A 15,079-nucleotide genomic window follows, 5' to 3' on the forward strand; every position below is an offset into this window, starting at 1 on the left:
AGCTGAATTAACTTCTTAAACAAAATTTCTAATTAAAGTAGAAGGAAGTTGACATGAATGAAAATGGTGATACAAGAGAGCTTCCAAGTATGTGTACAGTGTACTCCACTCTAGGGCCCTTGTTTTGAGCCTAAGAATTTACACTTTTAACATTAGTTTAACAACATCACCCAATGGTTAGAATGTTACAACATGGTATCATATCATATCATCAAACCCAACTACAACAACAACAAAATCCAAGTTATTTTGGTTCTTCAGCACTAGTGGAAGCATCCGAACGCCTCCTCTTGGCTTCGTTGTCCCCAAGCTGAAGCGAGACGCAGAAGTCTTCACCGCAGCCATTTCGTAACAACGAAAGATTCTCTGATGCTACTCTTTCCTTGAGACTGTTATGGTGAAGTGGGGATCTTCTAGGGAAGCTTGGAATGAATTGGTGTTCTACGCTTGGGATTGGGGCTTCCTCGGGCCCTTCTTCTACCTGGAATTTTGTTTCTACGTAGAATGAATTCCTTGCTGGGCTGCTGGGTTCAACATCTAATGGGATATGCTGAATTTGGAGTCCCAATGGCTCAAATTTCTCAGCTTTTTCCTTTGGATGGATTCTATCGGGGGTTGTTGAGGAATCACCGACGGTAGATCCTATCACAGTTGCTGAGGCAGCTCTCTGCTGTTGTACTGCCACTGCATACAATATTAGAAGGAAATCATAATGACTTCATGTGAATGTCGAAAACAGCTTCAAAATTACGCAAGTAAATTGCTCTATCGACAATCATTTTGACTTTTAGCTCTTTCTTTGTTGTTTGCAATCTAAATCTATATTCTGTGGGGCGAGTTCTTCCCCATTTTGTAATCTTGATTGGATAGTTTTTTAACTCAAAATGATGGCTGTTTATCTGTTTAAATTGTTAGTAATAGGAGCAAGCTACAAAGGACAGCATTGACAAACCTTTAAGCATTTCTTCAGTGGTGATGAGGTCAAGATCGAGGAGATTTAGAAGACGCCCGAGATCAACTCCACTAGTCCAATTCTCAGGAGGTTGACCAATTTTCAATTTCAATCGTCCTCGGTTAGCAGTTCCTCCCCATATGATCCCAATCGGTCGTGGTCTCTCACCGTTCTCACCTTTTAGTATTATAAGGCTACCACTATCCCCTTCAAGGTCAAATGTCTGTTGATTCTCACCAACAACAAGAAAGTCGGTTAAGAAGCAAATACCTTTTTCGTCATTGTATTCAAGGGCGTACGCCAAAACAGTTCCAGCAGTCAAGCCAGAACTTCTTCCAACTTTCATCACCTGCTTCCCGATAAGGGTACTGATCGGTGACTGCAAATCTATTATTTTGACAACACCTATCTCTCCCACGCCTCGAACAGATGTAGTAACAGTGCACATGTCAAAATCATTAGCAAAAGGAATGAATGCTCCATCTGCCCTCACAAATGTCTCTGCCAGAGCAAGATATCCCATAATTTACACAAGGGTCAGATGAAACTTTGAAGCATGAAAATATTTGTAAAAGTACATTAAGAAAATGAGTTTGTACTAATATTTTTCCAAAAGGGTTTCTCATAAATGATCCCCAACTCTTGAAAAGTAGTTTCGACAAGTCTAATTGTAATTCGGAAGTTTGTACCTGGGTTTATTCCAGCAAAGATGCCATACCAAAGCTCATCAGTGATAAATGAGGTGGCTCTCTCCACTGCACCGAGATAAACTCCAGGTCCGAGTGTTGGAGGCAGAGGATGAAACATCTTCTGGTTCGGGTAGTTCAAGTCAACAGCAACATGACGATTTGTGAGAAAGCCAACTTGTCGATTCCCAGTTTGGCTTCTTACTATAGCACCCAAAGTTCCATATGTTTCCTGGCTTGCCACCTAACCAAAACAATGAGAGACCATACCTATTAAGAATTCTGTGATTAGGATATGAGTTAAGGTTTCTGTGTGTTTCATCATATAGCTAGATGTTATAGCTTGACAATACAAAGCACAGAAAATGCAGTAACCTGAAAAACTACCATTTCCATCCATTGAATCCTTTTATATAAAAGTAATAATAAGTTCAAAGGGAGCTTAATAAAACCTGAGAACCTGAGCCAATGCACGGGTCACCTCCACGCAAGTCATCAACAATCTCTGTGTACAATTGTTCTTTGGGAGCAGGCTCAGGGGCACCGAAATATGAAAATTCAACAACATCAACATCACACCATACTCCTCCAGGGCCCTGATTTAATAATAAGTTAACAAGATGTTACTACCAGACAGCCATTTTTTGTTTTCAAAACACATTATGCGAGCATTTACATCATTCCTAACCTCTAACGCAGTGGGTAGACATTGGATGGGGCTGAGCCATTGCTTGTGCACTTTTCTGGAAACAAAGACAAGAATAGCTGGTATATCTGTTAACAAACCACGACGAATTCGAAACCCAATTGCTGTTCCCAGACTGTAACAACGCAAGATCTTGCTATGGAATGCTCTTATAGTCATAAGTTCAAGCAACGTAGTCGCTTGCTGACCTTTTGGCAATCTGTTAAGATTCTCAGGTAGTACTCCCTTTTGTAGATTCGCGAAATAGTTAGCCCTTTCTTCAGCAGCATCATTCAATCGACTTGAGGTAGGCCACGAGAAGTAAGCAGCACTACTCTCACAATGCTGTCCAGCCGAGGCAAAGGGTTGAAGTGTTGTTGGTGGACTTAAAGAAGGCAAATTAGAATGGCTACAACAGTTCCTCTCAAGGTCTAAAGCTGATTCCTCGGATGGTGTTGAACATGAACATCGAACCATTGGATTGTGTCTACTCCGGTCCATATTATATTCTTACCTAAAGCAACAATATAGTAAGTGTTAAAATGAAGTTACATCTATGACGAAAAAACGAACTCTCTATCTTAATTCACACACAAGAAAAGTCTCTACCGAAGCGCATAAGCTAATCAAAGATACTTAATGCTCTTTGGCTTTACACAAAAATGCAAGATTGTACTGTACACAATTGCAAAATAGAACTAGAAATCAGACAAGACATGAAAATAGGATGGACCCGAAATCTTAACTACGAGTACAAAGCAAAATTATGCCTTCATATTAGAGAGAAAAGAAGAACTCAGGTCAAGAAAATTAACCTTTATAAACGTGAAAATCATAATAATGCAACATCCTCCCTAAAGTAAAGGAGTAATTAGTACAGTTGAATAGACAAAATAATGATGTTTTCCACCATAAAAACCAAACATAATTGCAAAAGTTTCAAAAAGACAACTTTTCTTTCCATTTTTTCTGTTACAAACTATTGATAATTACAGAACCAAAAGTTAAACAAAACCCAAGTGTCAATTAACATAATTGATTACATGATTATCCAGACAAAATATTGTTAGGTTTCCAAGACAACTAAGAACATACAAAAAGAAAAGACAGTCAACTATTCAGAGCAGCTTTGAACTTTCTTTCTTCCTCTAGTTTCTCACCAACCAAACAAAACAGGTGGAGGGGGGGAATCAAAGAAAAGAAACTCCCAAAGACACCATGTGGTCCTAGTACTTACACCTCACACAATACAATTTTTTTTTTTTACATTCTTTTCATTAACCATAAATGTACAAACTTTTCACCAAATCTTGAAGCTTTACGAGATTTACAAAAATGGGTATCGAAGAAAACAGTCACATACACAAAACAAAACAAAGAATTCACTGAAAATCACAACAAAATAGAAAGACAGAGTATCTGGGAAAACAGTTATATACCCATTACATAACATTAACATTAACAAAAGACTGTATATAAATAACAGAGTTGAAAAGCAAGAAAACTCAACTCAACAAAAACCAAGAACAAAACAAAACAAAAGGTCCATACTTTGCAGTGGAAAACAAATCATAAAGAATTTTAAGCTGAAGGAATAAGAAGTGGAAACCTTACTGATCAGTAATGAATTGAAGGGTATCTTGTTTGAGGAGCTTCACTGCTGTTAAATTGCATCTCTGAACACACACACAGTCAAATACTTGTACAGGAAAAGAGAAAAAAAAAAGGAAAAAGAAGCAATTTTGAAGCAAAAATTTCAGACAAAAGTTGGGAGTTGGGAGTGAGTAATTAGTTTAGTAGAGTAGCATATTGTGGGTGTTACTGTGGAACAACCATGAGAACCAAAGCTCCCTCTCTCTTTGCATATAAATGTGGTAAAGTAAGCAGGTGACATTATTTTATACCTTAATGAGCTTTATTATATGTTAGGGAAAGACAGTAAATATAAATATTTAAAAAATAAAAAATAAATAAATATACAAATAAGTTTAATTACAATCCTTCTACTAATTTTTTTCTGATAGTGTATATTTAATTATTTAAGATTATTTATAATTTTTTAAAATTTAATTATTTTGTTATATTTTTTTAGGGAAAGATTGTTATTATAAATTACACAAATTTATTTACAACAACAAAAAAAAAATAGTAGAAGGATTATCTTCTAACCAATTACAATCATTATTTAACGCTTGTATATATAGTGTAAGAGCTCGTTTGAAACGTCGTATTAGGTTGTATTGTATTGTATTGTATTATATTGAATTGGATTATATATCATATTTTTATATAATACTATATTAAACTTTAAGTTATACTAAAATATTATATATTTAGGTGTCCATAAAAATACCACGTATAATTTTATATAAAATACAATGCAATACAATACAACCTAAAACGACATTTCAAACAAACCCTAAGTCTATAATACACTCGTGTAAATATAAGTTTGGGTATATTCTTTTCTGTTTTAGTGTTTAAATTTTTTTTTTAAAAAAAATAAAAATTCAATTATATAAATTATTTAAAAAAATTTATAGTTGGTTGAAAGTAATTATAATGTAGACTATTATTATAAAAATATATATATGTGAATTAAATTTTTTTCTAAATAAATAGATAACATGACACGGTTTATAAGTGGTATGTTGTACTACTTTTTTTTTTTTTTTTTTTTGAAAAGGTTATAATAATAATAATAATAATAATAATAAACAATGAAGTAGTTGAGAAATATATAGGGTGTGGTTGGCCTCATGGGAAGAACATGGTGATCTTTCTTCTGAGCCGTCCGATTGGAAATATTCAGTGGGTTTTTTGCTTTATGGAGATTTGCTACTTGGCACTATGCACTAACTGAAACATTGATCATTGCTATAATTAATTGATTATCATTATCTTAAACAAAAGTTTGGTCAGAAATGTAGGCTGTTGTAGTTTAATATAATGATCCAATCTTAAACACAATCTTACCCAAAACAAAGTATGTAACAGCTTCGCTAATTTATTTATTTATATATAAACCAAAGTTTGGTAAGCTTAATTCATCTTTGTGTTTGATGAAAAATTGGGAATTTGGGTAGGTAAGAAAACATTCTCGACATATAAAAATTAAGGTGACTATTAATTAACATGAATGAAAATATAAGAATAAAAATAAGAATAGAAATAAGAATTGAAATTGAATGAAATTTAAAATATATTAAAAAATTAATAAAAAAAATTATTAATTTTTTTTATGTTATATTAGAATGATCTTTCTTTTTATTTTAAAATAAAATAGTCATTAGAAAGAGTATTGCAACCAAACAAAAAAATTAAATAGAAATTATTTCTTTTTTATTTCATTAGCTCCAATCAAATACAATCTAATTCTTCTATGAGGCAACTAAAAGGAATAAACAATAAGATTAATATAGAAGACCCATAAAGTATATAAGCTAATTATGGATAAATTTTACTTGATGAAAAGATGGGACATTGTTTTTATATGTAATTATTTAATCTGAAAAGGTAAAAAGAAAAAAAAAAACATGAGAAGTGGGATAAGTTAAAATATTTTATATCTGGTTAATTTTATTTGATTTGATAAATCATAGAAATTATTTCATTAAATATTTTAATATTGATGGTTATTATTGAATTAATTGTTTAATTTTAATTTTTCAATTAATTGTTAAAGAATCTTGACAATTAATGTGACTAAAAAATTTAATATAACATCTCACCTATATAAATATAGGTAATTGATTCCCAAACTTATTACTCATCTTGTTTTTATAAAATTAATATCAAAGAGAGCTAGAGAGAACTTAGGAAAAGTCCCTATTAATGTGTTTTCTCTCTTATTTTAACAAACTAAAGATCAAATGAATATATTAGTGAGATTTACATTTAGGGGTGTGCATAAATCGATCCAATCTAATGAGAACCGACCGATTCAATTACAACCGACCGCCAAACATTGGATATCCAATTGTGATCGGATCGGATTGGATGTTATTTTTAAATATCCAATTGGATCGGATCGAATGGTAGATGGAGTGTCTAAAAATCCAATACATCCAACATCCAATCGAACTAATTAGTATTTTCATTTAGTTTAAATGAGTAATTAGATTTTATATTGTTATACGTTAAATCTATATGTATATATAAAAATTAACATTAAAGTTTTACTTTTTTTTTCTTGGATTGGATGGATCCAGTCCAATCCAATACATACTGGATCTAAAATATTGGATGGATCCGATCCGATCCAAAAAATAATAGGTCTAAAATATTAGATAAACCCAAATTAAACAAATAAATATCTGAAATACATCCAATGGATAGAACCGATCCAATCCAACATCCAATGGATGTTGAATCGATTGGATGACGAAATTAATTGGATCGGATCGGATGGAAAAATCTAACATCCAATATATGATTGGATCGGATCTGGATAGGTCTAAAAACATTAGATGTGATCCAATAAACACTCCTATTTACATTTATTAATGGCTAGAGGTACACATCTTTTATCTTTTACATATATGTAATTATTTAATCTGAAAAGGTAAAAAGAAAAAAGACATGAGAAGTGGGATACTCACAGTAACTGAACATAGTAATGATTTGAGTTGAAGTGGTCTAACTAAGAGAGAATATATTAAGTACAGGGATTTTATTTTATGGTATGTTAATATAAGAAGAAGTAAGAACTTTTTGAAGCAAAATAAAATAAGGACAAATAGTGTGACTGTTGTTGTGGTGATGCCACATTACATAGTAATTAAAATCTGAAAGTGAAAAAGAATAGAGAAAGAATCTTTGTTTCAAAAGTTGTCCATGGCAGAGTGGCTGTACACATGAATTGATTGCCAAAGCTGCCTGCCTCCAAAACTGAGACTCATTTTTACTATTATATTTTACTTTTTCTTTTACCATTATATCTCTGTGGAGCAGTGAGAATTTTTTTTTATTTTTATTTTAATAAATTGAGTCTAAAATAGGTTTGTTTGTTTGTTTTTTTTGTTTAAGATGACTTCCCAAGATTCATTTGACTCATTTGCCAAAATTGCTCCAATGTATGTCTGTCAAATCAATGGCACAAAGTACACCCACAAGAAAGAGTGTGAAAACCCTTCATAAGGACCACAGAAAGACAACAATACCACAGCCAACCACTAACAATTTAGAAAAACTACCAATACCACTTGTAATAGGGTATAATTTAGCATATATACATATACAGAGAGTCGGTCTTAAGGTATATGAGGCTTAAGACGAAATTAAATTTTAACATCTATATATATATATTTTAACTATTATAAAAATGATAGTTCTAGTGCTTAGTGTAATGGTTAAGCTTTTAAAAGTTCTTAAGAGCTCCAAGGTTTAATCTCTCATAACTACACATTAAATATTTTTTAAAAAAATTAAAAAGAGTAAAAGTTGGAAATTGATCACATGATTTCCTAGTTTAAAGAAAGATCTTTTACCATTACACCAAATAATTTTTATTATATTTTTTTCTTATTTAATATTTTATCTATATATTAATATATTTTTTTTTCATAATTTCGGGACCTTGAACGTTCGGGGACCCGAGACGCACACCTAATCTGCTTACCCTCAAGGCCGGCCCTGCATATACAAATACAAAACTCTATTCCAAAGTACAAAACAAAGAACCATCACCACTAATCTTATAAGACAATAGATTAGTTGCCTAGAAACTGGAATAACAAAATTTTAACTTTTGCATATTTATTAACAGGATCGGCCCCGAAAATATATAAGCCCAAGACGAATTAAATTTTGGCACCCAAAAAAATATATAAAAAAAAAAATCAAAAAAAGAGTGTTATGGAATTTTTGAACCTATTACCTTAGACATTATGTCATCCACCTCAACCAACTAAGCTATGAATATTTGTTATTTATAATATACTTAAATTTTACTTACATAAAAGCCTAATAAATTTTTTTATTTTAGGCCCCCAAAAAATGTGGGCTTTAGGCACGGGTCTAGCCCGCCTATGCCTAGGGTCGACCCTCTTTATTAACATAGCATGTTAAGTGAATGCAATATTTGTTTGGATTTAGATTACTTATTAGATAATAGAAAGAGTTATTACCTTTAATAAGAACTCGAAATACTTTAATTACGGATGAAATATTACACAATTTGATCGATCAATAAGTTGATAAAAAGATAAGATTAGTACAAATGTAGTAGTTTGTAGATGAGAGAAAAAAAATAAAAAAGTAATATTTTAAGGTGGTTTGTGTATTTTGACAATTATAGGTGTTCTCCCCAATTGGTGATGCTACCTATAGTTACCAAAGCCGTTGGATTACAAAAGATAACAATGAGCGGCTATGATCACCAAGCATAACATCTTCTGCATGCTTATTGGGGATTGAACAAAGACAGAACAAAGACTCACTTAAACATTGTGTTGGAAATATTGTGAATATTTTAACAAAATATATAAGTGTCTTAGTGTGTGTGAGTTGGAAAGAGTCCCACATGGGATATGAACCCTCATTGACAAGGGTATAAAGAGTGCAACTTTGACATTTGGGTTTGGGCCCCAAGGGGTACCCAGTTTTGTGCGAATGGGTGAAGACACACACACTTGACCCACCACACACGCGCGCCGTCCGTCCAATCCGGGTTGGGTTGGTTGGTTGGTGTGGTGTGACACAATATTATTTTTTACAGAAAAATTATTTAATAAAATAATTATTTTTTATTTATTAATTTAATTAAGAAACGTGTTTAATTAAACTGATTACTTAGTCGTATCAGTTAACGGGACACGTTCAAAAGACCACTCACCCCACTTCAGAAAACGTTATTCTTCCCGTTATGTTTATTCAATCCATTCGCCTATATAATGCGATTGAACTGATGGGAAGAAAACATCTCTTTTTCGTATCAGAAAAATACAGTTTATCATAAAATTAAAATTCCATCTGCGATATCAAATTTTTGGGTGTATTCGACGGTGCTCTACAGTGCAGTGGGGTTCCGATACAGTGCAACGATCGGGCATTTTATCCTGGGGACGACCGGCAATTTCCGACTGCTTGCACACTCCTGGGCAGTGCCGCGAACGTCTTAAAGAGAGCGACTTAGTCCGCGACTCAACCCAGAATTCTTCATTCGGTAATATCGTTCCTCTTTTATTTTGCTAGCAGTTTACTCAACACATTGATTTAGAACAAGTATATAAATATTCACACAAATATATCATAAAGATTCAAAAAGGGTACATTAAGTGAGCTGAGAGATGTGTGTATGTATATATGTGCACTTGTTCATTGTATTACAACAACAGTAGACTACACAATCTCTCTAAATAATATTGGGGATTAATGAAGTTACACTGATAAACACTACCTGAAATTTGAAGGAGACCCAGATGCTCAAATGGTCAAATCAAGATGATATTTGTCTTGTCTACAACCTCAGGTTTTTCTCCCTCTGAAAACAATGATGTTTTTCTTGAATTGACATACACTGATGTAATTTTTGTTCTGATGGAATGATATTTTCCCAAATAGAAAATTTGTAGAAGATAACAAGAGAAGAAGAATTCTTTGAGTTATTGTTACTTCTTGGTCAATGAAACATCGACCAGAGAAAGAATGTGGTGAGTAATATCAGCAGAGGCATTAGGCTTTGCAGCTTTAAGAGCCCTCTCAGACATGTCTGCCATTTTTCTCTCATCCCCTATAAACCAAAAGTTGAACCATAAATAAAACAACCCAACTTTGTAAAAATGAAAATGGCAAATACTTAGGGGACAAATCTAATTAAATATACTATATTTATTTCTAAATCTCTTACTATAATACTAAGACTTCACAACATGCAAAATGTCTAATAAATTTAACAATGGACCTAATCATGTTGATGATATTATAGTCATCAACTAATAAATAGCAGGCGAGGATGCCTTATATTTATATATATTATATTAAAAAGATGACAATCAAACCTATTTCTCGATTCAATAGAAGCCCAAAGAGGTGAAGAAGGTCCTAAATAACGAGAGATATGTAGAAAGCAAGTCCGATTACACTTATTCCTAATCCAAAATGGAATGTAACGACGTATGAATCCATATGTAAATATAGTATCTATTTAGATACGCTCGAATGACCCCTTCTCATAATTAGAATGTATATAATCCTATTCTGGTCTGATCCGGTATAGAATGAACTTATAATCACGGAATCGACTCGATTGTATGGAAGATACCTAATAAATCTTCAATGGCAGTTTTGAGGGTGGTCGAATCTAGTTCATCTTCAGTTATAACCTGTGCATCAGCTAAATCTGTCATTAGAGATGCATTTTTAAACTGATGCCCTTCAGAAACATTTGGCGATGGTATCTGCATAGTAGCAAATGAAAGTTGATTACAATGCAATATTCAGTCATGGGATGTGTATAGATACACACACTGGCTCAAAACAAAAGGGGAGAATACCATAATAGAAGGCTTCCCAAAGGCCAAGAGCTCATAACAAGTCATTGCACCAGCTCTGGAAATAACAACATCTGCAGCAAGGTATGCTAAATCCATGGAATGCATGAAACTTCATGACATGAATAACTTATATCAGCCAGGAAAAATATGAACAAGTACGTATTGAAACAATGGCATAAAGAAGGGAGCAAAGAGAAAGGCCTTCCATGTGTGTTTAATCACATTGACATAAATAATAACAGCATAATATTGAGGACTTTGTCAGGGTTGAAATTGAAATTTAGATAAGAAATTTGTCTAACCTCCTACAGTTCCCTGCCCAACCCATTGTCTTTTGAATCCACAGTATACTTATTTTTCCATATAAGTCCCGTTTTGTTAAATTTCTACTTTTACTTATAGCTAAAAGTATAATAAGATTTGATTTATTTTTACCGTTTAAATAACTATTATATGAAAATCTTTTTTTGAATGAAAAGTAATTTTTGTTTGGATATTATTACAAAAAAAATCTTTTGTGAGTAAATTAGAAATTATGTAAATTATTTTAATTTTAAAAATAGCTTCTCAAAAGTTATTTTGAGAGAAGCTACAAATCTTAAAAACTTTTTTATGACTTTTCATATGGATTGTTTTAATATTAAAAGCTAAGCGAAACGGATCCGTAGTTTACTTTCATCCAAATAACAAATTCTTTCCAATCCAATTCAATCCACTAACCCTGTTTGGCTAAGCGAAACAGATCCATAGTTTTCTTTCATTCAAATAACAAGCTCTTATCCAATCTAATCCAATAGCCCTATTTGACTAAGCAAAACGGGTTCATAATTTTCTTTCATTCATATAACAAGCTCTTATCCAATCCAATTCAATGGCCTTATTTGCCTTATTTTCTATAAATTCTTTTTTTAACTTTTAGATTTAAAAAAAGTTTTTCTAAATTTTTTTTAATAATATCTAAAGTCTAAATATTTTAAAAAATACTTTTCATTAAAAAAGATCTTAGTTATCCAAACCAAACTATAAAAGTAAGACAAAAGTTATAGCTATAAGCAAAACCCCAACTCTTAATATAGTAGCAAAAGAAGAGGTTTAACTTTAAACAAGTCTCCACCACTTATAATATAAAGAAGAAGAAAACAAAAGAGTGAAGAAGACTCACGGTGTTAAATACAAACGAGGGTGATTCTTAACAAGGCTCTCCATCTCATTAAAGGCTTCAACCCCAGTCTGCCATATCAGAAAAACCTTCTCTTTCTCCATCAACATCTGATGATAAACATTCAACATAGCAATATTAACAGCCTTAGCACCTAAAGACCCTCCAACAATCAAAACAACCTTAGTCTCACCATCATCCTCAATTTCCTTCCATTCTGGAAAGAAACTTAACCTCGCCACCCCTTTCGAAACACCCTTCTTCGACGAAAGCCTAACAGGATTCCCAGAAACGATACATTTTCCTTTGGGAAAACAATCAACGGTCGAATTGAAAGCCACGAAAACGATATCGGATAAGTGGGAAAGAACCCAATTGGCAACACCAGGTACAGAGTTTTGCTCTTGGATCACTACCTTGATGCCTTTAATGGCGGCAGCTAAGCAAGTTGGGAATGAGACGTACCCACCAGTCCCAATCACGATTTGGGGATCGAAATCACGTAGTTTGGATAAACAGTGGATTGTTGATTTGATGAGACGATAAGGTAAGAATAGGTTTTGAAGAGAGAAGAGAATTGGTCGGGCTAATCGGACGGTAGGGATGGGTTCGAAGTCGTAGCCAGCTGAGGTTATTGAGGCGCTTTCCATGCTGTTGGGTGTGCCTAAAAAGAGAATTTGGGAACTGGGTTTAGCTAGTTTGAGCTCGTCGGCTATGGCAATAGCCGGGTAAATGTGGCCCCCAGTGCCTCCGGCAGCGAAGACCACGCGTAAAACGGCGTCGTCTTGAGCTGCAACGATTTGGTCAGTGGATTGTTTTAGTGACACGCGGCAGCAAAGGATCGTCAAGTTCCTGCCTTTCGAAACAATGTTAGAGAGAGAGACTTGGCTGGTTTCAGACGAAGAAGAAGTATTGTGAGTTGGTGGAGTTGGGAGCTTTGGAGTGAGGAAGTGGTAACAGAAAGTAGAAGCCATTAGAGATTCGGTAGATCACATACATTTGCTACATCTGCAAGATGAAGTTTTTAGAGAGAGAGAGAGAGAGAGAGAGAGAGAGAGAGAGAGAGAGAGAGAGAGAGAGAGAGAGAGAGAGAGAGAAGTGAAAAAAAAAAAAACTTTGTACCAGCTCTGGATCCGATATAACATTTTTATCATCAATACAATCTAATTAGTAATTGGATTTAAAAAATCATCTTATTATCTCATTAAACTTTAAAGTTCAATCTACTTTAACTCGATTACTAATTAGATTGAATTGATTTTATAATTTAGTATTCAACTACAAACTAGATTTTTTAAATAAACTTAAAAACATGAAGGAAAATTACATAAAACCTAATTGATATTCATGAAAACGATTTAAGAGAACAGAAAGAAGCTATTAGGTTTTCTCCTAGAGATTTAAGACTACACACAATTAAATTATATTAAGGTTTTTTTATTTTTACACTTTAAAATAGTTTTTTTTTTTTTTTTTTTTTTGCATTTTTACGGAATTCTACATAGAAACTCCTATTTCAACTAACGCTGCAACCTAAATTGTAACAAAAAATCGTACAGAAACATCTGTTGCAACTAGCGCTGCAACCACTTTAGAAACCCAAACCGTAAATTTGAAAAAAAAAAATTAAAAAAAAAAATAATATATGGAGTAATTTTCCGATTATAGGGGTTGTTTTAAGGGAGACTAATTAGTTAAATATATTGGTAAATAAAGAGACACTCTAAAAAAACATAATTAAACTATATATTTTTTTAATATTTTTTATTATATATATAAATAATATTTTAATTTATATTAATTGTAATTAGATTTTGAGATTAATGTATCCAATAACTAATCCAATTGTAATTGGATATCCAATTTTTTATAATTAGATTGAAATTAATTGGTTCATTTCAATTATATCAGATTGGATCTTGTCCAACCCTAGTTTGTACACAGGGTTCGTTTGGAACGCCGTATTAGGTCGTATTGTATTGTATTGTATTGTATTATATTGAATTGGATTATATATCATATTTTTATATAATACTATGTTAAACTTTAATTTATACTAAAATATTATATATTTAGGTGTCCATAAAAATTATTACCACATATAGTTTTACATAAAAATATTGCATAAAATACAATTCAATATAATACAATACAATACAATACGACCTAATACGGCGTTCCAAACGAGCCCTTACATGATGGATTATGCTACTATCTACTTTTTAATGGAAGATTTTGGTACCAGTGAGATTTATCTCAGCACGTGCTTCTCGCAACTTACAAACATCATGATCTCAATATGTATTTTTTATCACATACATGTGTTCTTCGTGACGAAAATAAACTACATGTGTGGGTTGAAGATGTACTCAACAATTATTATTTTTTAAGATATTTGTTTAAAATATTATTTTATTGTTATTTTGTATTTTAAACCTAACATCACTATATTTAAGGGAAGGTGCGTCTTGAGTTGAGAGATTTCAAACCCAATAGAGTTCTAGAGAAAAACCTATATAAAAGTGATATTAATTGTAAAGGAAAACTCATTCTCACGAATTCCTACTCTCTCATTCTAAAAGCTCACTTGAGGATTGAACTCTTTGAGAAGATAATTTTGGAGAACTCTCCTCAAACATTGAGACCAATAACAATTCAATAACCACTACTGTAATGACCACATACTTAGGATATGGATTATTGAGACAATTAGCATTAATTAGTTATATTATGTGATTATGTTATATGTGGGCCCTATTTTGAAGAAATAGGCATTAGGGTTATAATTTTTCAATTCCACAAATTTTATTAAATTCTAAGTGTATTCAGGGTCGGCCCTGGGCATAGGCGGGATAGGCCTGTGCCTAGGGCCCACCTAGTCCAGGGGCCCAAAAAAAATATTTTTCCTTTTAAAATTACACAATTTTTTTTGCTGATTTTGAAAAATACCATTTTTTTCAATATAAGGGCTCAAAAATAATTTTTTTTCCTATAGCCCACTAAATTTCAGGGCCGGCCCTAAGTGTATTATATATGATATCTGTTAAAATTAATATTTTTGTAATTTTTACTCGGTAATAATGGAAATGTGACGGTTTGGCT

At 32.6% G+C, this 15,079-nt stretch overlaps 2 protein-coding genes across 9 annotated transcripts; both read right to left on the reverse strand.

Moving 5' to 3' along the window:
- LOC115710168 (protein NARROW LEAF 1) lies at positions 1 to 4,234 on the reverse strand. 8 transcript variants are annotated; one of them, XM_030638510.2, is made up of 7 exons: positions 3,938 to 4,218; positions 3,139 to 3,177; positions 2,327 to 2,837; positions 2,091 to 2,234; positions 1,642 to 1,882; positions 953 to 1,453; positions 1 to 684 (listed from the first exon to the last, which is right to left on the reverse strand). In XM_030638510.2, the coding sequence occupies exons 3-7, from the start codon at positions 2,822 to 2,824 to the stop codon at positions 245 to 247; spliced, it is 1,824 nt and encodes a 607-aa protein (XP_030494370.2). In that variant the 5' UTR covers positions 2,825 to 2,837; positions 3,139 to 3,177; positions 3,938 to 4,218; the 3' UTR covers positions 1 to 244. The 8 variants fall into 8 exon arrangements, with proteins under 8 accessions (XP_030494370.2, XP_060967140.1, XP_030494367.2 ...); XM_061111157.1 differs by lacking the exon at positions 3,139 to 3,177 and having other exon boundaries at positions 2,327 to 2,832; positions 3,933 to 3,999; positions 4,129 to 4,191; XM_030638507.2 differs by lacking the exon at positions 3,139 to 3,177 and having other exon boundaries at positions 3,938 to 4,234.
- A 5,299-nt stretch (positions 4,235 to 9,533) lies between these two features.
- On the reverse strand, positions 9,534 to 13,220 carry LOC115711239 (uncharacterized). Its single transcript, XM_030639570.2, has 4 exons — positions 11,981 to 13,220; positions 10,819 to 10,927; positions 10,587 to 10,722; positions 9,534 to 10,055 (listed from the first exon to the last, which is right to left on the reverse strand). The coding sequence occupies exons 1-4, from the start codon at positions 12,949 to 12,951 to the stop codon at positions 9,934 to 9,936; spliced, it is 1,338 nt and encodes a 445-aa protein (XP_030495430.2). The 5' UTR covers positions 12,952 to 13,220; the 3' UTR covers positions 9,534 to 9,933.
- Between the last annotated feature and the right edge of the window lie 1,859 nt (positions 13,221 to 15,079).

The sequence above is a fragment of the Cannabis sativa genome, chromosome 3, assembly GCF_029168945.1.
Source record: "Cannabis sativa cultivar Pink pepper isolate KNU-18-1 chromosome 3, ASM2916894v1, whole genome shotgun sequence".
NCBI classification, from domain to species: domain Eukaryota; kingdom Viridiplantae; phylum Streptophyta; class Magnoliopsida; order Rosales; family Cannabaceae; genus Cannabis; species Cannabis sativa.

What these genes read in the sequence shown, in the direction of transcription:
- LOC115710168 (XM_030638507.2), bottom strand. Translation starts at nt 2,824, where the DNA reads ATGGACCGGAGTAGACACAATCCAATGGTTCGATGTTCATGTTCAACA. An exon ending in GCATTGGCTCAGGTTCTCAG is followed by an intron (nt 1,883 to 2,090) that starts GTTTTATTAAGC and finishes TGTTTTGGTTAG; the next exon opens with GTGGCAAGCCAGGAAACATA. An exon ending in CACTGAAGAAATGCTTAAAG is followed by an intron (nt 685 to 952) that starts GTTTGTCAATGC and finishes TATTGTATGCAG; the next exon opens with TGGCAGTACAACAGCAGAGA.
- LOC115711239 (XM_030639570.2), bottom strand. Translation starts at nt 12,951, where the DNA reads ATGGCTTCTACTTTCTGTTACCACTTCCTCACTCCAAAGCTCCCAACT. An exon ending in TTGGGAAGCCTTCTATTATG is followed by an intron (nt 10,723 to 10,818) that starts GTATTCTCCCCT and finishes GCTACTATGCAG; the next exon opens with ATACCATCGCCAAATGTTTC. An exon ending in TGCCATTGAAGATTTATTAG is followed by an intron (nt 10,056 to 10,586) that starts GTATCTTCCATA and finishes TTTGGTTTATAG; the next exon opens with GGGATGAGAGAAAAATGGCA.